Source organism: Gadus macrocephalus, chromosome 7 (genome assembly GCF_031168955.1).
Source record: "Gadus macrocephalus chromosome 7, ASM3116895v1".
Lineage (NCBI taxonomy): Eukaryota > Metazoa > Chordata > Actinopteri > Gadiformes > Gadidae > Gadus > Gadus macrocephalus.
The window spans coordinates 26576395-26599821 of record NC_082388.1 but is presented as its reverse complement, the minus strand read 5'-3'; the positions used below and the strand labels follow the sequence as shown (position 1 = coordinate 26599821).

At 53.7% G+C, this 23427-nt stretch overlaps 1 protein-coding gene across 1 annotated transcript in view; it reads right to left on the bottom strand.

Moving 5' to 3' along the window:
* Positions 1 to 664: 664 nt before the first annotated feature.
* LOC132461446 (unconventional myosin-XVIIIa-like) overlaps positions 665 to 23427 on the bottom strand; it is a 37596-nt gene continuing 14833 nt past the window's right edge. The window contains 14 exon segments of the mRNA XM_060056531.1: positions 665 to 808; positions 2204 to 2753; positions 2827 to 3789; positions 4589 to 4711; positions 9495 to 9539; positions 10319 to 10458; positions 10777 to 10962; positions 12049 to 12186; positions 16394 to 16477; positions 17731 to 17847; positions 20753 to 20866; positions 22384 to 22530; positions 22917 to 22954; positions 22957 to 23020. Of these exon segments, the coding sequence (XP_059912514.1) occupies positions 2231 to 2753; positions 2827 to 3789; positions 4589 to 4711; positions 9495 to 9539; positions 10319 to 10458; positions 10777 to 10962; positions 12049 to 12186; positions 16394 to 16477; positions 17731 to 17847; positions 20753 to 20866; positions 22384 to 22530; positions 22917 to 22954; positions 22957 to 23020 (2682 nt within the window). The 3' untranslated portion in view covers positions 665 to 808; positions 2204 to 2230.

Here is a 23427-nt window from a genome sequence, read left to right as displayed (position 1 = left end):
CCAGTGGTTAGCTAAACCAGTGGTTAGCCAGACCAGTGGTTAGCTAAACCAGTGGTTAGCTAGACCAGTGGTTAGCTAGACCAGTGGCTAGTTAACCCAGTGGTTACCCGGTGGTTAGCTAAACCAGTGGTTTAACTAAACCCAGCCGTCCACATATAGTAGCTCTTTAACTGGTCGAGGTACAAAGTCTCGCAGCTCGGTTCAAATAAATACAAACACAGTAAGTCACTAAACGGGAATCGCGTCACACTTAGAAGTAAAACTATGATAAAGATACTCCAAATAGAGGTGATGGTACTCAGGAGTCAGTGGTGGGTGGTACTGCCCCCGCCTCTGCCCCCCCGCCCCCCGCCTCTGACCCCCCTCCCAACCCAGGACATCGCCCCGCTGGGGAGGCTCTGATTGGTCGAGATGAAAGCAAATGTGGGCGGAGTTGAGGGGGGGGGGGGGGGGGGGGGAATGAGGAAGGGGAGGAGGGGGAAGGATGAAGATAGGGAGATGAGGGAGGGGAGTGGAAGTGAAAGAGGAAGATTAAGAAGATGAGGGTGATGATGAGGAAGATGAGGTGAGGAAGGGGGGGGTGAGGAAGATGAGGGTGAGGGAGGTTAGGATGATGATGATGAGGAAGATGAGGTGAGAAAGGGGGGGTGAGGAAGATGAGGATGAGGGAGGTGAGGCCCGGTCAGGCCTGGGTCTCCGGCGCTGGGGGGTCCAGGGGGGGGTCTCAGCGTCGGGGGGCTGCGTGGGGGGGTCTCCGGCATCCTCCTCTGGTCGGGGGCCACACAGGTGTCTTCTGTACACTGGAGGACTGGACACACACACACACACACGACACACACAGAGACACACACACACACACACACACACACAGGTTCAAACACACACACACACACACACACACACACACACACACACACACAGTTACTTGCTGAACACCGGGACGGTGTGTTTCCTGTGAGTGAGAGCGTCAGTGACGTCACGTGCAGAGGGAGCTACCGTCCCGGGTCGGTTGGGGGAGCAGGCGGGGACAGAGTGAGACTAAGGGGGGCGGGTCCGTCTCCTCATGCAACCCGACGGAGGCGTTTGCGTCACCGCATGCAGAAGTAGCGCGGATCCGCTGAAGGAGAACACAAGGGCAGGGGGACACGAGTACGTCGGGAACGATGCAACATGCTCAGTGGTGTGGGAGGAATGTAAAGCGGTCCTGCGCTCACGCGTATCCACAGCGCTCCAAACGAACCCAAGGCCTCCGTTTCTGCGACTGCCTCACACGACACACTTCATCGTTAAGTATTCTCCGGTCGGCGTCCACAATTATTTATGTCGGACGCACTTCTTGAAAAGCTCCTCGGTCTGTGTTAAAAGGATCAGGGGGTCACAGCGACCCTCTGTGAGCGGGCGATAATGCACATCTAAAGAGACGTAACTCCTCACAGAACGGCAGAGAGAGATTCATGTTCCTCAACAAGGCTAGCCCGTCCTTTAGGGACTCTTGTTGGGAAATAACTATTCTAAGAATCTATCTCTCTAGTGCAATCTCTCGCTCTCCCTCTCTCGCCCTCTCTCTCTCTCTCTCTCCCTCTCTCTCTCTCCCCCTCTCAGCACCGCATGCATCTCCCTCTCTCCCTCCCTCCCTCCCTCCCTCCATCTCCCTACCTCCCTCTCTCTCTCTCGCCCTCCCCCTCTCTCTCTCTGAAGAGGGAGGGATGAAGCACCAGGCGTGGAAACACGCCAACATGTAATCCAGACCAGGCTAATTCACGACCTCTCTCTCTCTCTCTCTCTCTCTCTCTCTCTCTCTCTCTCTGGCGAGTGGGAGGTCTGGGGAGCCTCTCTCAACCTCCAGCTCGGTGCCAGCCGACTGCAGGAGACTCCAGGCTGAGGAGCTGCTAGACAAACTACCAGGGATGTGAGCCGGTAATGTCACCTCCCGCCAGCAGCACATGTACACCGTTGGCATCGCTTACGGACACCGTCCCCCCCCCCCCCCCTTCCATTCAACCGGTGCAGAAGCATGCAACAGCAGGCGTGTTGTTGTTACTTTGGACTTTCTCAGGCAATTTCAGCACTCCAGTACACAGACTCAACAGGGCGGTGTTTAATAATGCATCCGCTGGTAAACAGACTCCGTTAGTGGGTTAGTTTGGGCCAACGCTCCCGACTCGGCTCATTCCGGGGGGCTCCCGGCGGCTCTCGGCCTCACCGCTCGCCGTCCCACCGGCCGGGGCTCTCAGTCGCTGTCGGGCTGGTACAGGTACTTCATCACCAGGTTGTCCACCTTCTTCTTGCCCTCCTTCTTCTTCTTGCCCTCCTTCTTGCTCTCCTTCTTGCCGTGCTTCGCCGAGCGGCTGGGGGGCGGCACGTCGTCGTCGTCGTCGTCGTCCGAGAGCCGCGGCCGCCTCGCCAGACCCTTCTTCACGCTGCTGGAGCTCCGGTACGAGATGGTGGAGCCCGACGAGGAGCTCCCGGACGAAGACGAGGAGGAGGACGAGGAGGAGGAGGAAGAGGAGGACGAGGAGGAGTCCTCCGACTCGCTGGCCTCCTTCTTCTTGGACCTCTTCTTGGACTTCTTGCTCTTCTTCTGCCCCTTGGAGCTGCGGCTCCGGCTGTGGCCGGCGTCCGAGGAGGAGCTCTCCGAGGAGGACGCCTTGCTCTTCTTCTTGGGCTTGCGGCTGCGGCTGGAGGCGGAGCTAAAGCTGCTGGCCGAGCGGTGGCCGGAGTGCAGCGCCGAGCCCGACGCCGACCGGGACAGGCTGGAGGAGGTGGTGGTGGTGCTCCGGCCCGGGCCTTCGTCGTCTCCCTTCAGCCGAGACACGCCCTTCCGGCCGTCCTCCCCCGCTCCTCCCCCCCCCTCCCCCCGGTGCCACCTCCCCCTCCCCCTCCTCCCCCTCATCGCCGGAGTCCTCCATCTTGCTCCTCTTGAACTTGATGGGCTTGAAGCTCAGCACCTCGTTGATGGCCGCCTCCAGGTCGGGGTCCAGGTAGTTGCGGTGCGTGACGGGCTTGGCGTCCGCGGCGTCCGCCGCCGCCGCCGCGTTCCCCTCGGAGGAGCGGGGCCGGGGCGGCTGGGAGTAGCTCCGGCCGCGCGGCGAGCGGGGGCTGTAGGACGACCCCCCGCCCCCGGTGAAGGCCAGGCTGCGGGCGTCCTCGTCCTCGTCCTCGTCCACGCACACGCCGAACTCGCTGAGGCCGCAGCTGCGCGCCAGCGACAGGCGGGAGCCGGCGCGGCGCTCCTCCTTCCAGGAGGTGCTGCGCTGCAGCGAGCGCGGGCTGAAGCGGCTCACGCTGCTGATCGTCGACTTGTCGTCGTCGTCGTCGTCCAACGCCGCCGGCCGCCGCCTGGGCGCCAGCGAGGACACCACGGAGTCGGCGTCGGGGCTCGCGCCGCCGCCGCGGGACGCGGTCCAGCGGCGGTCCAGGCCCCTGCGGGCGCGGCTGGCGGCCTCCGAGTACGCCGTGGAGATGACGGAGCCGCGGTCGTCCATGTCGTCGGCCGTGGACTTCCTGCGGTCGTCGGGGGCGTCGCCGCCGCCGCCGCCGGGCTTGGCCTTGGCCTTGCGGAGGGCGGCGTGGTCGTGGCCGTCGGGCTGCTCCTTCAGCGCGCTGAACAGCGAGCTCTCGTCGCCCTTCCCCCCGATGGAGTCCTTGAGGTTGGAGCGCTTCCTGTAGCTCAGGGTGCTCATCACTGACACCGAGCGGCTCAGGTCCGGCTCCGGACCCTCTCCCCCCCCGTCCGACGCCTTCTCCTTGCCCTCCTTCCCCTCCTTGGGGTCCGCGTTGGCCGCGTGTCTGATTGGTTCATGCCGCGCATCAGGGGCGAACGAAGGAGAGGAAGGAGGAACGGAAATATACAAGGAGGAAGAGAGGGTGAATTTAAACAAGGGAAACGGCGTGCGTGTTTTCTAATCATGTGCGTTTCTTTAATCCCACGCTACAGGAAGAGATGTAGCCCGGTGGACCCGTGCTATACTTCTCTGTGCTCGTCTGAAACCATGCAGCAGTGCATCACCTCTTTCCCGCCTCGCAGGAATGAAAACGATTCTTTGTCATTTGCATTCGTCCTTGGCAGCGTCTTTAAAGTCAAGAGGAGAGGGAGGAGGAGGAGGAGGAGGAGGAGGAGGAGGAGGAGGAGGAGGAGAGGAGAGGTGGAGGAGATGGAGGCCGCGGGAGCGAGAATAACCTGTGCTATGGCGGCTATGTATACAGTCAGAAGGGTAATCTAGCATAGGGAACATCTCACTAACCCAGTCAGAGGGACCATTTAGCAGCCATGCCAACTGGCCACCGGCCACCTCCATAAATCTGTCAGCGCGACCTCCGCCGTCGTTAGGGAGATGGCTGCGAGGGACCGTTGACACCTCATCATAGGGAACACTCACCCGGCCCTCGTCCAGAGCCCCGCCCCGGGGGAGCGCTTGTTTCGAGGGGGAGGCGGTGGGGGCGGTCGGGGGTTGTTCCCACGAGGCAACGACAACACGGAGGAGTGGTGTGTAGGTTGTAGGGCCTGGGGGAGGGAGCGAGGGCAGGGGAGGGAGGGGGAGGAGGGGGAGGAGGGGGAGGCAGAGGGAGAGGAAGGAGAGACACTAACCTTGCGCTCTTCAGGCTGCCCTCGTCCGACGGGGCCTTGGTGGAGCCCTTGTTCTTGGACAGCCAGGACTTGACGCCGTCCACGCGGTCCTCCACCTCCGAGTCCGTCTCCGTCTCGTCTCCGCTGCGCCGGGAGAGGGAAAGTGAAAGTGAAAGTGAGTCGGCGGACGGCGGTGTGTGAAACGGAGTCGTCCATCACGCCGCTGTCAGACACGACGACCACGACGACGCGCGTCACCTCCGCGCGTCGTCGTGGTCGTCGTGTCACCGCAGGGGGGGGGGGGGACGGACCTTCGGCGCGTACAGGTTCATTCAGGGTGCGCGGGACGGCGAGGCAATCAGCGACGGACTCTTCGGATGAGCTACAGCCATGAGCTGGAGGTACAAGGAGTGAAACAGAGACCGGGGGACATGCGTGGCGACGTGCTGATAGTCCGGGCGTTGGGGGGCCCCCGGATGAATGTAAACGAGGCTCTTGAAGGGCTAATTAACCTAGCATGCTAGGGCCAGCCTGCTAGCGCCGGCCTGACATGTAACCTGTCAGCCAACGCTGATTGGGGGGGGGGGGGGGGGGGGGGGGAGATCAGCAGACAACCTTGTGGCCCCGGGACCTCGTCCATAGCGATCCGTCGGCAGCCATCCACGGCCGCTAATGAGCGAGCGCATTAGAGCCGCGATGGAAATAAGGTTAATCCCCCTTCATCTGTGTTTATGTCCAAGGTGAGCTTCTGAATTATGCATCTCTTTGTCTGAGGATGTTCAGGGGGTAAATGGAGCAGAAGAGAGGGGGGGGGGGGGGGGATCCGGCAGCTCTCGCCTCAGCGGCTGAACGCCTTTGTGAGGAGTGCGCTTCGTACGATGGGAGATGAGCCCCTCTGTGGCCGAGTGGCTGTGGGCGTCAAGATGGCGGCCCCTTTATGCCGTCTCATGGAGCGGAATGAGCTGTGACGATAAATGCGGTTTCTGCGGATGCCACCGTTTTATTAATGTCACCGCGATGCATAAACCCGAGACGACAGCCGGGCATGAAAACGAGCGGAAAAAAAGTGTGTTTCCATATCTTAATTTCTATCGCCTCCTCGACTGTCGTGAATAACGAGAGATATTTAGCAACGGTTAGAGAGCATTAATTGTGTTACAATCGTGTCCCCGGGTCAAATTCCAAAGAGGTGGATGCCTGTAACGTGAAATGTGATTCAACTGATTCTGTATGCTGACTTCACATCTTAAAGTGTACCCAGGGTTCAAAGTCGTTCCCCTTAACTGAGGCACGAAAACGGAATATAAATCCGTCGCTGGCGCTTTCATCTCCTGCCTGCCTACCTGGGCCTTTGAGCAGGAGGAGGAGGAGGAGGAAGAGGAAGAGGAGGAGGAACGACTCCAGGACCGATGCCGATGACAGCCGGCTGGGCCTCATCAACCGACAACATATTTACACGCGGGCTGCGCCGCGTCTCTCTCGGCGGTCGCTAGGCGACGCTCCGTCAGCCTGTCAGAACGCCGTGTCGTGTTGACAGCGAGAACAAAGCCCCAGCACCACCCACCAGCTCCACCCTGGAGGACGGGGCGGTGGGCGGGCGGGCCGCTCTGAAGATCTCTGGTACCGCCCCCCCCGGGGAGAACAGCGCCTGGGGCTAGCGGAGCTAGGCTAATCCCAAACCGCGACTGAAGTAAAGGCGCGTTAGATGCAATGTTCTGGTGTTTTTACTGCATAAAACTAAAGGATAAAGATTTATGTTATTGATGTTATTTATTTTATAAGGCTGTTCAATTTCGTCACGTATTTTACTGATTTTTTTATTTTGCCATTGCTTTAGTGTTTCGAAAGTTATTTGTTGATTCCACACGGAATTGATTCACTTGAAGTGTAATAAATAAAATATATTTTGATAATTTAGTATTTTCCGCTAGAGATCAAGATATTTTATTCTGCATCGCTTGTTTAATGGTTATGTATTTTTTTATTAGTTCTGAAGTTAATCAAACTGCCTCCGCTCTCCAATAAAGTCCGACCTTTGACCTGAGCTCAGACGGGACAACACCGGGCCCTGGTCGTCGTCGTGGCGACGATTCGATATTTCTTCACCTGCTCGACTCGTCGTCCTTCTCCACAAATTACCTTTTAAGCGTCAACATCAAACTCTCCCTTCTCCCGCGCACAAACACAAACACACACATGGATGGACGCACACGTGTGTGTGTGTGTGTGTGTGTGCGTGTGCGGCGAGGTGCCTCGCCCAATGAGCGCCGTGCAAACGTGCAGTCACAAGCTATTTGTCGGCGGCCCGCGCACCAGCCGGCTAACCGGACCCGAGGCGTCCGCGCCTGCGCCGCGCGGCTAAGGTAGCGCGGGACGCTAATCCCTTCCGACATCCCGCCTCCCCCGGTTGTAAATCTTTGTCAGGAATACTTATCCTCAACATCAGCCCCGCGCCTCCACTCCAGCGGGTCTCTACACACCCACACCCCGCTAACCTGGAAGTATATATTTAACAGATATCAGCCCTTCTGGGGGGCGTTGTTCGGCGCTATCAAAACACTTTGTGACGCCTTCGACACACACTCGTCACGCGGCGCCGGAGGAGTAATTAGCGCGGCCGTGACATTAGCCCGATGCTAGCCGTCAGAGGATACCGACGCCGGTTGTCAGAGCGGGAGTATCACCGCGAAAAGAGCAGTCGACCGGGGCAGCACAAAACACTGTTGTTGTTGTTATTTTTCGTTTTTTACTTTGTCGAAACGGAGAGGAGCCGTGTGTAAGTGGGACGAGGGCATCGCAGGGAGATGAGAGCCATGCTAAATGGCTCAGGGAGCGCGTGTTTATCCGCCTATAAATACTAATGTTCCAGAGCCGGTTTCACGCCGTCGCCCACTTGTCTGGGCGCGCCAGCCATTACCTCGCCACCCCGTCCAAAAGGTAACGCAAATTATCCAGAGAAAAGGCCGCTTTTCAAATTACCGTCAATTTCCTGACATTATTGTTAATGGACACCACTGGCACATCAAGGTTAGGGCAGGAACAAATGTTGGTTCTTCATCTCTTTCCTCCTACTCCCTCTCTCACCCTTTGTGTGTCTATCTCTCTCTCTCCCTCCCTCGCTCTCCCTCCCTCCAGGCTTGGATACACAGTGACGTCTATGGAAAAGTGAATAGCAATGAGTATTGACTCAGAGTGTGAGAACATTCTTCTGCACACCTCCATTCAGAGTGAGCGTGAGAGAATGACAGAGAGAGAGAGAGAGAGGGAGACAGAGACAGAGAGAGAGACAGAGAGAGAGAGAGAGAGAGAGAGAGAGGCCTGCGTCTCGCTTGCAGAACCAAACCTCTCTCTCTCCCTCCCTCCCACTCTCCCTTTCTCTCCCCCTCGGTCTCACCACGTTTTGACGACCGGCTAAATGATCTAACTCGACATGGGTGTCAGAGCCGTTGTGAGGAAACAGAAAGCAAATGGATCGGCGTGAATGACACCAGAGTTCGGGCAGGATATCATCAATACTCCCCCAATTACGTGTTGAATAGTCGACGCGCCCACGCACGTGAGACATGAGGGTGAGGTCGTGGTTTTATCTAAGTGCATGTGACGCCGGGCGGGTTAATTGGTGTTAATAATGAAGTGATCACCGCGGCGCGAGGCCGTACCCCCACGTCTTGTTCCGGAGCGCTTCGTATGTTCGAGCTAATGCCTCATGCAGCCATGCAGCCATGCACGGCCATTTAATGGAATTAAAAGCCCACAGAAGACAGGCAACACGATTGCGTTAAGTGAACTCTTTCCAGCCCGACGTGTGCAAACGCAATCTCATCCGGTCTCCGCCTCCGACTGTGAGCAGAAGAAAGAAGGAAAACTTTCCGCTCAAACTATTTCTCCTTCATATGTTCTGTTCTGCCTCCAAGGTTGAATTCTTGAGGGTGTCAGACTCTGAAATCCTGACGCTAAAAGCCAGAGATTCCTGTGTGCAGTCGCTCTCGTCGTGGCTGTCACCACCGTTTGTCAGCTTATAAATTCCCGGAATGACATCGGCTGGATGAATAGAGGCATAAAACACCGTGGAAATGCCGGACCTTGGCAGCCTTTCGGAGAAGATTCTTCACTCAAGGGAAAACCTGAGGTTTACCGACAGCAGATTCTTTATAATCCGCTGTCCTTCACAAACAAGCCTAGACCGCCGTGGTATAGCAGAAGGACATGCACAGGAAACAATGGCTGAAGGCCTCGTGATGAAGGCGTAGCTCGTGTTTTAGCACGTAACCTCTTAGCACAAAACGGGGGTTTGAGAGTAGAGTTGAATGATGACGCGTGATGACAACTCACCTCAACCACGCAAATCTCTGTGTCCCGTAAGGACACAAAGGGACACTCAACACACTTACACAACCACACTCTGCCTCTAACCTAATTTTGCATATCCACATTTAAAGTCTCGTTGTGGACTCGCTCAGATCGGGGGGGCGTTTCGCTTTCTTTCGTTTCGTATTTGTTTCAACCAATCACGGGGCTGGAGGCGCATAATTGGCCATCGACAGCGACCACAAACACTGCCAGCACTAGTTAACGGTAAAACAGTGACGATAAAGGTTTCAAATACACAGCGTGGTGTAGCAGAACGACATGCACATGAAACGACATGCACATTAAACAAGGGCTGTTCACAAACACCTCATGATGAAGGAGTAGCTCATGTTTTAGCACCTTAGCACAACACAGGGGTTTGGGAGTAGAGATGAATGATGAGGTGTGCATGCCTGTGTGTGTGTGTGTGTGTGTGTGTTGTTTGAAGTGTTAGTATGGCAAACAAACACCTCAAAGCTTCAGCGACACAGTGCCGCCATGCTCCCGCTGGGGCGGAAATGGGCGAGAAAAACACAATTACAAGCAGCAGATAGGACGGGCTTGCTCCCACTCTCACGTTTTGCTCTTTCTCTTCTGGTATTTTGTCACCATGTCTTGGAGGCTGAGAAGAGTGAGGGGGCAGAGAAGGAGCAGAGGAGGAGGAGAGGAGGAGGAAGAGGAGGAGGAGCAGGAGGAGAAGAGGAGGAGGAGGAGGAGGAGCAGGAGGAGAAGAGGAGGAGGAGGAGGAGAAGAGGAGGAGGAGCAGGAGGAGAAGAGGAGGAGGAGGAGAGGAGGAGAAGGAGGAGGAGGAGGAGAGGAGGAGGAGGAGGAGGGGAAGGAGGAGGAGGAGGAGGAGCAGGAGGAGGAGGAGGAGGAGGAGGAGCAGGAGGAGGAGCAGGAAGGAGGAGAGGAGGAGAAGGGAAATAGAGAGCAGCGTGGGACAGAGTAAACGACAAGATACATAGTCGAGGAAGCCCAAACACACACAAACACCCTCCCACACACGCTTACGCCCACACACACGCACAAAACTCATTGTCACATAAAAACAGAAACGGACACTCAACTGGCTTACAAAAACCCAACGCAACCATGCAAAACCCTGTGTCCCACACTCAACACTCGTACCAAAACACAACACAACTACTCAAAACTCTGTGTCCCACACAGACAAACACACAGAACCACGCACATGAACACAAACACACAACATATTTGGCCTAGTGGTTCCCCAGTCTGTGTGACCCCAAAGAAACCTGTTGGTAAACCCCACCCCCCCCACACACACACACACACACACACACACACACACAGGTTGAAACACACAAACACACACACAAAAATACAGGTTGATACACACACACAAATACAGGATGACCCCCCCCCCTCGCCCCCGCCCACCTGTTGACGAGGTCGTCGTTGTCGTCCGTCTCCATGTCGTCCTCGATGGCGGCCTGCAGGTCTCCGATCCTCTTGAAGGCCAGCTTCAGGTCCACCTGCAGGCTCTGATTGGCCGCCTCAAGGCTCTCGATGTCCATTTCCTGTTGGAGGTCAGGTGGTCAGGTCAGGTGACGAGGAGAGGAGGAGGTCAGGAGGTCAGGTCAGGTTAGGAGGAGAGGAGAGACTCAGGAGGAGGTCAGGTTAGGAGGAGGTCAGGTGACGAGGAGAGAAGGAGGTTAGGAGGTCAGGTCAGGGGACGAGGATAGGAGGAGGTCAGGTGACGAGGAGAGGAGGTCAGAAGGCGAGGTAGAGGTCAGGAGGAGGGGAGGAGGAGTGGAAGAGAGGAGGAGGAGGAGAGGAGAAGGAGGAGGTGAGGAGGAGGAGTGGAAGAGAGGAGGAGGAGGTTATGAGGATCTCACCAGTTCGTGTTTCTTGCGGCTGGCCTCCGTCTCCTTCTTGGACAGCTCCCCCATCTCCTCCTTGATGTCCCTCAGCTGTCTCTGCATGCGCTTGTTCTGCTCCTTCTCCCGGTTCTCCGCCGTGCTCGTCTGGTTCCTCTCCTCGGCCATCTTCTCCAGGTTCTCCTTCAGCCGGCTCACCAGGCTCTGGGGAGAACGTCACACAGCCACAGGTTCCACCAGCGCTCTTTCATTGGTTCCATTGATCACAGAGATGGGGTCAAATCTGAGGCTCAGCGCGCTGGTGGGATAAAAAACGCAGCGACCGCAGGTTCGATTCCCACCTGCGGCCCTATGCTACTCGTTGATACCTCCCTCGATCAATCCTGTCTCACTAAAGCCCAACAATTTAGATAAATTCAGAAACAATGGCAAATATCCATAGCTTCAGTACAATAATCTATAATCCCCAAATACTAAAACAAACTACTAAACAATTATATTACAATCCTTCCCTGAAGGAAAATAAATCATCAGATCAGTTTTCCGATGGAGCCAAATATCACGAAAACAATAAGTCCATCGTGTCTCTCCTCTGTGAGCCCCCCGACAATACTGACCAGGAAGGAGGTCACAGCCAGTCAAAGCCCCTCCAACAGGAGGACAGTAAACAACCTCACAACCATCGGACGTCCGATCCAATCAGCGTGGACAAATTGGACGGAATGACAAACAGATGACCTGGGACGAGTGGGGGTTAAGAGGCTCTGACGGCGTCTAAACGGATCGGACATGATGTCAGACCGGTGGGTCATTAGGGGAGAGCGGAACGTGATCGACTCCCGGCTGAAAGACACTCAGAGTTCAACCCCTCATGTTGGCGCGTTCCTTGTCTAACCTGATACTACATTCATATTCATTCATACAAACACAGACATATGAAACGGACACTCAAACGACACAATCACGCAGAACTCTGTCTCTAATAAATTCTAGATTCAGATTTAAAGTCTGATGGTGGACTTGGTGGATCTGGGAGAATAAGCTATCAAGTATCAAAAGTATCAAGTCTTGAATTAACCGTTCACTCATCTCGGAGAAGTTCTCAACGGCGGATTTTGCATGCAGTTTAGTTTTTAGTTTATAATTTGAATTTTAGCACTAGAAAAAAGTTCCCGAGGTCCGGACCTCGGTGACATCATAGCTGACTACGGACATGTGTGGATGGTGTTCGTGTGCGTGTGTTGGGGTTCACGGGGGGTCCGGGGGTGGTGCTGACGGTGGGGGTCCTACCTCCAGTCTCTTGATCTGGGTCCTCTCGTACTCCAGCTTGGTGTCCAGCTCTCTGATCTTGGCCTCCTGCCGGCTGACCAGAGACTTCTCCACCATGGACTGCACCTGGAACTCCAGCTGGCTCTGCAGGGAGTGCAGCTGGGGGGGAACGAGACGGAGTCGTGAACGCCGGACCCCCACGGGGGCAGCACAGAGCAGGACGCTAGCACATGGACACTTAGAAGCAGAACTCTAGGGCGGCTCGATTGTGGAAAAAAAAATCCTAATCACGATTATTTTGGTCAATATTGAAATCGCGATTATTCAAACGATTATTTTTGAGTTTCGAAGCGTGATGTGTTTATTCAGCATGTCTCTCCCAAAAAACACTTTGTAACTGAGAACTTTGAAATTTCGCCTTAAAAAAATACACAAAATGGTCAAAAATAAAATGTTCAAATCTATAAGAATGTACAGATATGTATCCTGCTGTTCTTCTGCACTTCCTATAAAACATTTTATAAAAAATGAATAAAAAAATGCAAAAAACGAAATGTCGATTATATTAGTTTTGCAATTGTTTGACGGTAAAATCGAAATCGAGATCGAAATTCAATTAATCGCCCAGCCCGACAGATAATAGCATAGTGTAGCATCTTATCTTAGCTATCTCTGTTGTATACGGGGAATGGGTTAACCTAGTGATAGTTATTACTTTGCACTGGGTTCTATAAACATCCTCACTGAACCGACAGATTTATTTTTGTATCTCTTCCGTCTGACAAATGTACTTATTGTAAGTCGCTTTGGATAAAAAAAATACATTTTAAATGCCCTAAATGTAAATGTACGTACGCAAATACCTGGGGGGTTCCCCAACGTTTCTGTCTCATGTACCCCCTCAGACCCATTCATCTTGACCCCGTCCTCGTTGATGACATCCCTTCCTCCTGTGGTAGGGATTCTGTTCACCTGTGTTGTTGTTATTTAAGTTCCCCACTTGTTTCGGTTATTTTACTTTCTGTACTTGTTCGGTACATTCCTGTTATCTGCTAAGTGTTATTTGGCTCCCCAACGACCACATTCACGCTGCGTACCCCAATCTCTACCGTCTGCATCGAAGTCGCGGTAAATTGCTTTGGTTAAAAGAATCTACTAAATGACTAAAATAGTAAAACAGTACATTCTCCAGACCGGTCACGGTTCAACGCCCGGTCGACCGTATTGAGTGGAGCTCACTGCTGGTGTGAGAGCTGAACGACGACAAATGCCATCCATCAATTCAGCGCGCGTTCTCTGCTGCTCACAGAATGTTGTTTCAAATCAATCAAACTGATCAAATGCCTGATCGCGTTGTAAACAACAATGTGCCCCTTTGAGCACAGTTCAATCGAGTTCACCTTTCGTCTCTGCCCATTCCTGCACACACCCAGAGAAGCTGTCCCGTGGAACTTTCCATCTCCTCATCACGACCGAGACAAAGTGAGGCGTTGGGCAGTTAATCACCGGCTGTCACCAGCCAGGGATGAGCTTGGTACCGGGGCTCTGATTGGTAGTTTGGTGCCGGATTAAGACGGATGTCCAACTGGATCATCGATACTTCTGTAACTTAGATCGTGTGTTTGCTTTCTGATGCTGCCTACTTGGCCAGACCACACTTTGAAAAGAGAACATTTCCTGGTGAAGGTCAAATAAAAAGTACAAATGTTCATCTAACCCGACACGACTAACCCGATGCACACGCTTAGCCCCGAACACGCTTAGCCCGCATGCTAAGGCACGCACACGCTTAGCCCCGCAAGCTTAGGCCCGCACACGCTTACCCTGCACAACGCCCACGCTTTGCCCCGCCCACGCTTTGCCCCGCCCACGCCTAGCCCCACGTACGATGTGGGCCCCGTGCGGAAGTTTGTCTTCCTTTTTAGCGAAACGTTTCAGCCAATCGCCAGTCAGGCGCCAGAGCCGGGAGATAACCGGCCCGCAAGGGGGGAGGTCAGAACAAGTATGATCAGATAACTGAAAAGGAACCAAACAGGACGGAAGTGGAGGTCCTACACTAAGCGCTCTAATGATCCAAGTCCTCTTTATATCTTCATGTTCTTCTGCCGTTGTTTGAGGGTTTGAGTGTTTCAAATAGGCATCGGTAATTTATGACGCTCTCTTTGTCCCCTCGAAGGATCCCATTGGTGCCAGCCTGTCCCACTCGTTCCTCAATGACAGAGCGTGAAACATGAACCTCCGCTGGTGTGTTCCTTTCAAACGTCTCCGAGAGCAGTTACTGAAAAGACTCAGGGCCCGGCTTTTGTTCTCGCTAAGTGACTCCTGTTGGCATCACGCCACCGCTAAAAGGTACGGCTAAATATAGCTACGGCTAAAGAGAGCTACTGCTAAGAGCTACGGCAAAGGATGGTGACAGCTCAAGGTAGCGACGGCTAAAGATAGCGACGGCTAAAGAAAGCAACGGACAAATAATAATAGCCACAGTTATAGAAAGGTACATTGGGATAGAGGAATACAGCTCAAACAACAACTTAAGATGAGTTAAAGATAGCTCAAACATCTAAAGATAAGTTAAAGATAGCTCGAGCAAACAGCTAAAGATAAGTTAAAGATAGCTACAGCTTAAGATAAGCTAAAGATAGCTCAAAACAAATAATGATAAGTAAGGTAGCTCCATCTCCACCTAAAACAGATACAGGAGGTAACGATGGGTGTACAGGTGTCATGGGCCCAGGTACAGTCGACCTGTGTCATGGGCCCAGGTACAGTCGACAGGTGTCATGGGCCCAGGTACAGTCGACAGCTGTCGTGTGCCCAGGTATAGTCGACAGGTGAACAGTAGACAGGTGTCCTATGCCCGGGTACGGTAGACAGGTGTCGTCGGCGCAGGTACAGTCGACAGGTGAACGGTAGACAGGTGCCCTTGGCCCGGGTACAGTCGACAGGTGAACGGTAGACAGGTGCCCTTGGCCCGGGTACAGTCGACAGGTGAATGGTAGACAGGTGCCCGGTACCCGGGTACAGTCGACAGGTGAACGGTAGACAGGTGCCCTTGGCCCGGGTACAGTCGACAGGTGAATGGTAGACAGGTGCCCGGTACCCGGGTACAGTCGACAGGTGAACGGTAGACAGGTGCCCTTGGCCCGGGTACAGTCGACAGGTGAACGGTAGACAGGTGCCCTTGGCCCGGGTACAGTCGACAGGTGAACGGTAGACAGGTGCCCTTGGCCCGGGTACAGTCGACAGGTGAACGGTAGACAGGTGCCCTTGGCCCGGGTACAGTCGACAGGTGAACGGTAGACAGGTGCCCTTGGCCCGGGTACAGTCGACAGGTGAACGGTAGACAGGTGCCCGGTACCCGGGTACAGTCGACAGAGTACAGAGGAGGCTAAAGACCAGCTGTCTCAGAAACACAAGACGGCACGCTGACTTTGCATCGTGGGAAGATCCGACCGCTCTAATTACATCTCAAGCATTTTTCACCAAAGACCCAATCCTAAAATCTCCACACCACTGGAGCAAGGACTTTAGCTCAGAGTCGAGCAGGATTTAAAAGCCCCTCTTTGATGTCGTTTAAGACGGCGAACTGACGTCGGCCGCTTGGATGTTTGATAACCGCCACAAGAGTCGACTCAAAGAAGGCTGAGTCTGTCAGGTTCGGCTGTTCTTTGTCAAAGGAGTAGTGTGGAGTAGGGGTGTGTGTGTGTGTGTGTGTGTGTGTGTGTGTGTGTGTGTGTGTGTGTGTGTGTGTGCATGTGAATAGGTGGCTGGGTTTAGGAGTGTGTGTCTGTGTAAGTATGTGTGTGTGTAGGTTTGGTGAGAGTTAGTGTGTTCGTGCGCATGTGTGCTTGTATGTGTGTCCTTGTGTGCGTGCGTCTGTGTAATTACGCGCGCGCGCGCGTGTGTGTGTGCGCTTGTGCATGTACATGCGCGTGTGTGTGTTTAAGGAACGAAGGACGAATCAAAGCCTGCCTCGCCGTGGCTCACCTCCGGCGGGCTGCCTGCGCGGGCGTCTAGTCATTATATCCGAGCCCCTCTAAGGCCGGTGTGGTCGGTGCTGCGAGGCGGGGGGGCGGGGGGGCGGCGGACGGGGGGGCGGCGGACGGGGGACGGGGCGATGAAAGGACGGCCGCGAGCGACGGCCTGGCCCCCGCCACCACGCCTTTCATCAGCGCGTTTCCAAGGCAAACTCCGTCGGGATCCGGGATCCTTTCTGACTATTGTTATTCCTCGCCTGCTTTTGTCCGACCTCGGCAGACATCAGAGCCGCGTCCAGCGGGCCCGCTGCTCACGTTAGCCCGTTAGCGCGCTAGCCCGTCAGCGCGCTAGCCCGTTAACTGGCCCAGAATGCAGCCGCATGCGTTACCTTCTCTTGGATCTCCTGCTTCTCCTTGGTGGACTCCTCCAGCTGGGCCTGGAGATCACTGATCTGGCCCAGGTCCCGAGCAGACTGAGAGAGAGATTGATTGATTGATTGATTGATTGATGTAAGAGAAAAACATGATACAAAAAATAATGTGTTGCACAAAATAGAAAGCATAATTAGATACCTGAATGACAAATTGTGAGAGAGAGAGAGAGAGAGAGAGAGAGAGAGAGAGAGAGAGAGAGAGAGAGAGAGAGAGAGAGAGAGAGAGAGAGAGAGATATAAGAAGGGAGAGATAATTAAGATCTACAGTTATGCAGGTCAGTGTAGGTTCAGTGTTTGTGTGTGTGCGTGGAAATGTCTACAGAAATGTAGACATCGATTCATGAGATTCTCATCAGAGACTCAGAGTTCGCCCTCAGTTGTCAAACCCCGCCCCAAGCCCCGCCTCCCCACTACGGCCTTCTCTTAGCCCCGCCCCCGGTGTGTGTGTGTGTGTCTGTGTGTTGTCTGCTCTGTAACCATCGCCACTGTGTGTAAAGAATCTATGAGCCTTGGAAAAGCGCTTTATAAATCCAATTTATTCATATTATATATGATATATTATAAATGCTAGGGTGACAGAAATTGTCTGTCAGGTGCATGTAGAAACTGCTAGTAAAGTAGTGTGTAGGTGTGTGTGTGTGTGTGTGTGTGTGTGTGTGTGTGTGTGTGTGTGTGTGTGTGTGTGAGTGTGTGTGTGTGTGTGTGTGTGTAGGCGTGTGTGTGTGGCTGGGTAAGTGTGTGTGTTTGCACTATACTGCTCTCTCTATAAATATTTGACCTTTTAATAGCGTGAGGCATGTGAAATTAATGAATAATGAAACAACCAACCCTGCTCTCTCCTCCACACACACACTGACACGGGTGTGTGTGTGCATGTGAGAGACTGAGACAGTATGTGTGTGAGTGAGTGAGTGAGTGAGTGAGTGAGTGAGTGAGTGAGTGAGTGAGTGAGTGAGTGAGTGAGTGAGTGAGTGAGTGAGAATCTGTGTGTATGTATGTGTGTGTCTGTCTGTGTGAGACAATTTGTGAGTGTGCATGTGTTAATGTGTGTATATTTGTGTGTGACTGCGTGTGTGTCTGATGTTTATGTGTGTATGTGTGTATACATCTCATCTCATTTTCGACCGCTGTGTGTATACATGTGTATGTATATATGTGTATGGATGTGTATGTGTATGTATCCATGCGTGCATGTGTGCGTTTGTGCGTGCTTGCGTGAAAACTTGTGTGTGTGTGTATGTATGCATGCTTACATGCGTGCGTGCGTGCGTGCGTGAGTGTGCATGTGTTACCTGGGAGACGGCGGCCTTGTGTTTCTTCATGAGCTCGTTGAGGTCCTCCTGGTCTTCCTCCATTCGCGTCTGGAGGTCGTTCTTCTCCCTCTGGATCCGACTGATCTGCTCCTCCAGCTGGGCGAGAGACATAGACACACACAGGGGTGAGAGGGAGAGAGAGAGAGAGAGAGAGAGAGAGACAGAGACAGAGACAGAGACAGACAGAGAGAGAGAGAGAGACAGACAGGAGAGAGAGAGACAGACAGGAGAGAGAGAGATTAGAGAGAGACATAGAGACAAACAGGGGGAGACAGTGGGATAAGAGAGACACACGGAGACAGACAGGAAAAGAGAGGGAGAGAGACATAAGGACATACAAAGAGAGCGAGAGAGGGAGAATGGGGGGGAGAGGAAGTGAGAGAAAAGCAGAGAAAGACGCAGATTCAAACAAACACGCACAGAGACACACACACACACACACACACACACACACACACACACACACACACACACAGAGACACACACACACACACAAGTACACTCACACACATGGCGAGAGAGACAAACACAAAAAGAGTGTGAGATAGAGCGAGGCACACAAAGACAGAGACAGAGTTGGAGAGAGACACAAAGAGAAGCAGAAGAATGGAGAGGGAGAGGGGGGGGGGGGGGGGGAGAGAAAGCCAGGGACACGGCACAAAGAGAGAGAGAGGGGGAGAGAGAGGGGGAGAGAGAGGAAATGATTTCCCTGCCCGGAACGGCAGGTTTTGTGCCTGAGCTATTGAATGTGATAAATGGACATTAGCTGGCGGCTGGGGCTCCAGCAACACTATCTGCTGGTTCCACAAGCACAGACGCTCCTCACAGTCAGACCCACAGAGGAGGAGGAGGGGGGGGCGGGGAGGAAGAAGAGCTGAAACCACCGCAGAGGAACCAAGGGAGGAGGAGGAGGATGAGGAGGAGGAGAAGGTGGAAGCGGAGGACAGGAGGGGCGGGAGGGGTGGAATGAGGAGGTGAATGGGGGTGAAGAGGATGAGGAGCAAACGGGGCAAGAAGAAGGGAGAGCGGTACGGCGAGCAGGAGGAGAAGAGGAGACCGCCGCCGAGGAGGAGAATGATGAAGGGGAGACAGAGGAGGAGAGGGAGGGAGAGAGGGAGGAGAGAGGGGGAGAGAGGGAGGAGAGAGGGGGAGAGAGGGAGAGAGGGAGGAGGTCGAGGCTGAGGAGGAGATGAAGGGCCCCCACGCTCCCCCTCTGACAGAAACACCGCAATTAGCGGCACCGGCTCCCTCCTCCTCCTCTTCCTCTTCCTCCTCCTCCTCTTCCTCCTCCTCCCTGGAGAGGCAGGCTCCAGCGGCTCGACGCCGACCCGAGGAACAGCGCTCGCTCTCGGGGCAGCCATTAGAGGCGGGGAGGGTGGGGGCGGAGGTGAGGGAGAGGGGGGAGGGAGGGAGGGAGGAAGAGGGAGGGAGAGAGGGAGAGAGGTGAGGGAGAGGGTGGGAGAGGGGGGAGGGAGGGAGAGAGGGAGGGCGACGGAGGGAGAGGGGGGAGGGAGGGAGAGAGGGAGGGAGAGGGAGGGTGAGGGAGGGAGAGAGGGAGGGTGAGGGAGAGAGGTGAGGGAGAGGGTGGGAGAGGGGGGAGGGAGGGAGAGAGGGAGGGCGACGGAGGGAGAGGGGGGAGGGAGGGAGAGAGGGAGGGAGAGGGAGGGTGAGGGAGGGAGAGAGGGAGGGTGAGGGAGAGAGGTGAGGGAGAGGGTGGGAGAGGGGGGAGGGAGGGAGAGAGGGAGGGCGACGGAGGGAGAGGGGGGGAGGGAGGGAGAGAGGGAGGGTGAGGGAGGGAGAGACTTAACGAAGCTTATTTTCCCATTAGAGTGAAATGGTGAAATGAGACATGTGCCAACTGTAGCTGATTAATTCAACGTGTGCTTGTGCTGCCGTGCATATTAACAGTGAGGGTGTGTGTGGGGGGGGGTAGATCCTGGATTAATTACACCTTGGTCGTTGTCGGGGTGGATTTTGAGTGGATGTTTTAATTATCAAAGGAGCAGGGAGGGACAACACGACCGCCCGGAAATAAAACGAAAGTATTGAGCAAAGAAGAAACCTGGTGAGGGATTGATAACGAGGGAGTGTGTGGGAGAGCTTGAAGCAAACGTGATGTCATTCTATCCCCGGTGCTTTCCGCCCACATATAAACACATTACAAACAATTACCGGAGCACTCTACGACACAGGCACTGGAACAGAACACATTAGATTACATTCACGTCGACTATAGCCTACGCTTTCATCCAGAGTTACTTTTGAAGCGGAGAACAGTCAAAGTACAGAATCAATATGGGCTTCTGAAAGTACAGAAGTACAGAGTAGCTATACGACAATCAAGATCAATCTGGTTTTAATTCGACTTCTGTCTTACTACTTTCTGCTGCTGTGGCACCCAAACCAAACTCCCTGTCTGAGGGAATCTCATCCTCAGGTTTTTATTTTCTTTATATAATTGTCTTCTTATTGTTTTTGAGAAGCACTATGAAAGGTCTGACTCTGGATCCTATACATCTACACCCAGTAACAAGCCTTAGCGTGCGTTGAGACCTAAAGCGACAAGACATTCAAACTCAATGCAAAGTCATGAATAGATGCCAATTCGCCTCGCGTCTGCGCGGATGGCTTGAAACGCGTGGCGACCTGGTGCTCGCAGATCTTGCCTTATTCTTCTCAAGCCGCAAATGAAGCAAAATCGTCAGTGAAACTATTTGAACTTTCCCACGAATTCCATTGATGCTGAATCACTCACGTGAGAAATGCGAGCAAATTTGCCAGAGTAACGCGAGGGCAGTAATCTCTTCGCTTCTTCGGTGTGAACATGCCCTAAAGGTGCAGGCGTCCTGATAGGTTTGTCACCAGCCTGATCCGGATATGACTGACTTCAGGTCAGTGGAGGGGCCTCATCTGTATGTGTGAGTTCTATATCTGAGTGCTGGTGTTTGTTGGGGAAGTGTAGAGGCCCGAGGTGTTCAGGCCGCCATTTTGAGAGACGTACCCCCATCTTGGCCTTGATGACGTCGTCCGTCTGGATGTGGAGGTCCTCGATCTCCATCTCCATGCCCTTCCTCGCCTTCACCGCCGCCGCCGCGGTGAACTCTGACTCCTCCAGCTGGGGAGAGGGAGAGGGGGGAGGGAGGGGGAGAGAGAGAGAGAGAGGAAGAGAGAGAAAGAGAAAAAGAAAGAAAGAGAGGAGAGAGAGGAGAGAGAGAGAGAGAGAGAGAGAGAGAGAGAGAGAGAGAAGGAGAGGAGAGAGAAAGAGAGGAGAGAGAGAGAGAGAGGGAGAGAGAAGGTGGAGATAGAGAGGAGGAGAGAAAGAGAGAGAGAGAGAGAGAGAGAGAGAGACATAGAGAGAGAGAGAGAGAGAGTAAGAGAGTAAGAGGGGGAGAGAGTTTATCGGCCAATGAACGAGGAAGACTCGCTCAGCTCCCAAAACACGGCGTCTAAAAATATCCCCCAGAATCCACCGAGAGGTGGGTGTTAACAGGGATAATCAAACCTGGGAAACGCGCGAGGGCAGTGTCTACGCCTGGTGACTACAACACAGCAGATGGAGAGAGCTCCCTCCTGTTGGTTCCTCACAGCGCCCGTCCACACAGGACCCAGGGGGGGGGGGGGGGGGGCAGCAGCTGCTGCCCGTAAAGGTCTCTCTCCCCCCCCCTCTATGGTTCACCCCCGTACCCCTCTTACGCACTAACTGTGTGTTCAACTGTACGTCCTGGCACTTCATGTACACTTATTGTATGGTGTACGTCCTTGCACTTCAAAACAGTGCTTAGCATCGTGTAGCATCTTATCCGTGCTATCTTTGTTGTACACAGGGAATGGGTTAACCTAACAATGGTTAGTGACTACCCTTCCTTACCGTAAAGACAGAGACATGTTGGTTCTCTTTCTTCTGACAATGTACTTATTGTAAGTCGCCTTGGATAAAAGCGTCTGCTAAAGGCCCTGAACGTAAAATGTAAATGGTTTAGTTGCAGGGCAGTGGTTTCAAACCTCATCTGGCCTGTGACCCCATCCTAAGGTCCTACCATTTCTAGGTTACTAAACTTGATAAAGTTTTCTCGTTTGGCCCAATCACCGTCACCCAGTGAGCATGTCCCGGTGAAGCATCACATCGCCGCTCACCAAGTGATTAGCAGCAGCTCGCTCGCGGCTACGAGTCATTAGGCTCCGGTTCATCCAGGGACTTAACAAGACTTTTGAAACTTCTGAAATCACTTGGACTTTTTTATGCATTTTTGGTAACTCTGAATCGTTGAATATCTCCAGCTTATAAATCGCCGATCTCCCTAGACCCATTCTCATCATATCTGGTGACCCAGACAGCACCGTTAGTCGACACTGTTAGGGGAGGCTGTGTGATATTCCAGAGGCCCGTTCAATAAGTGTCCTCTTATTGTTTTTGTGAAGCACTGTGAAAGGCCTGACTCTGTATAATATATATCTACACCCAGCAACCAGCCTTACCGTGCGTTCACACCTAAAGCGAATACATCTAACTCAATGCAAAGCTGCAAATAGATGCCAATTTTGGCAGATTTTGGCAGAAACCCCTTTGAGCTTTAAGCGTTATCTAGAGGCCATACCAGTAAAACAGACTTGAGTTGACGAGCTGTCACAGACCTGGTTCTTGAGCTGGGTGATCTCTCTCTTGCTGGGGGCGTTACTCTTCAGGTGGTCCAGCATGATCTGGGCGTCGGCCAGCAGCACCTTGGTCCTCTTCAGGTCCTTCCTCAGCTTCTTCTCCCCCTCCACGTTCCTCAGACTCGCCTGCAGCCGAGCGACGTAATGCACAACGCTGTAGAACAACCTCACACAACTCCAACTACCCTACACCACCACACTGATGACCAAACAGAACTACCTCAACCTCAAAGGCGGGTTGCAATCCCTAAAAGGTTGAACAACTGCTGATTCATTCATTTACTGTTCTTGTATTTACTGTGTAGTCATAAAGAGCTACGGATAAATGTGTCAAAAAGTGTTGAGTGGATAGACTGGGAACACTGGGGATGGGACCCAGAACCTTTGGGATGGGATTCAAACCCCCTACGACCAACCGACAGAGAGAAGATGGTGTGTTCACATCCCAGGAGGTGAGCCCCTGTGACCGTGTGATGTGAGCGGATGTGAGTGGACATGACGGCTGCAGGTACCTGGTCTTGGGCACTGATGAGTTTGGTGTCCAGCTCCTCCTCTCTCTGAGGACCTTCTGCTTGTCCTCGTACTCCTCCTCGAGCTGGATCTCCAACTGCTTCAACTGAACAACACAGGAACACCGTGAGACACCTTCACCATCTCCATCACAGACACACTGAGACACCTTCACCACCTCCAACACCTGACTGTGAGACACCTTCACCATCTCCAACACAGACACACTGAGACACCTTCACCACCTCCATCACAGACACACTGAGACACCTTCACCATCTCCAACACAGACACACTGAGACACCTTCACCATCTCCAACACAGACTGTGAGACACCTTCACCATCTCCAACACAGACACACTGAGACACCTTCACTATCTCCAACACCTGACTGTGAGACACCTTCACCACCTCCAACACCTGACTGTGAGACACCTTCACCACCTCCAACACCTGACTGTGAGACACCTTCACCACCTCCATCACAGACTGTGAGACACCTTCACTATCTC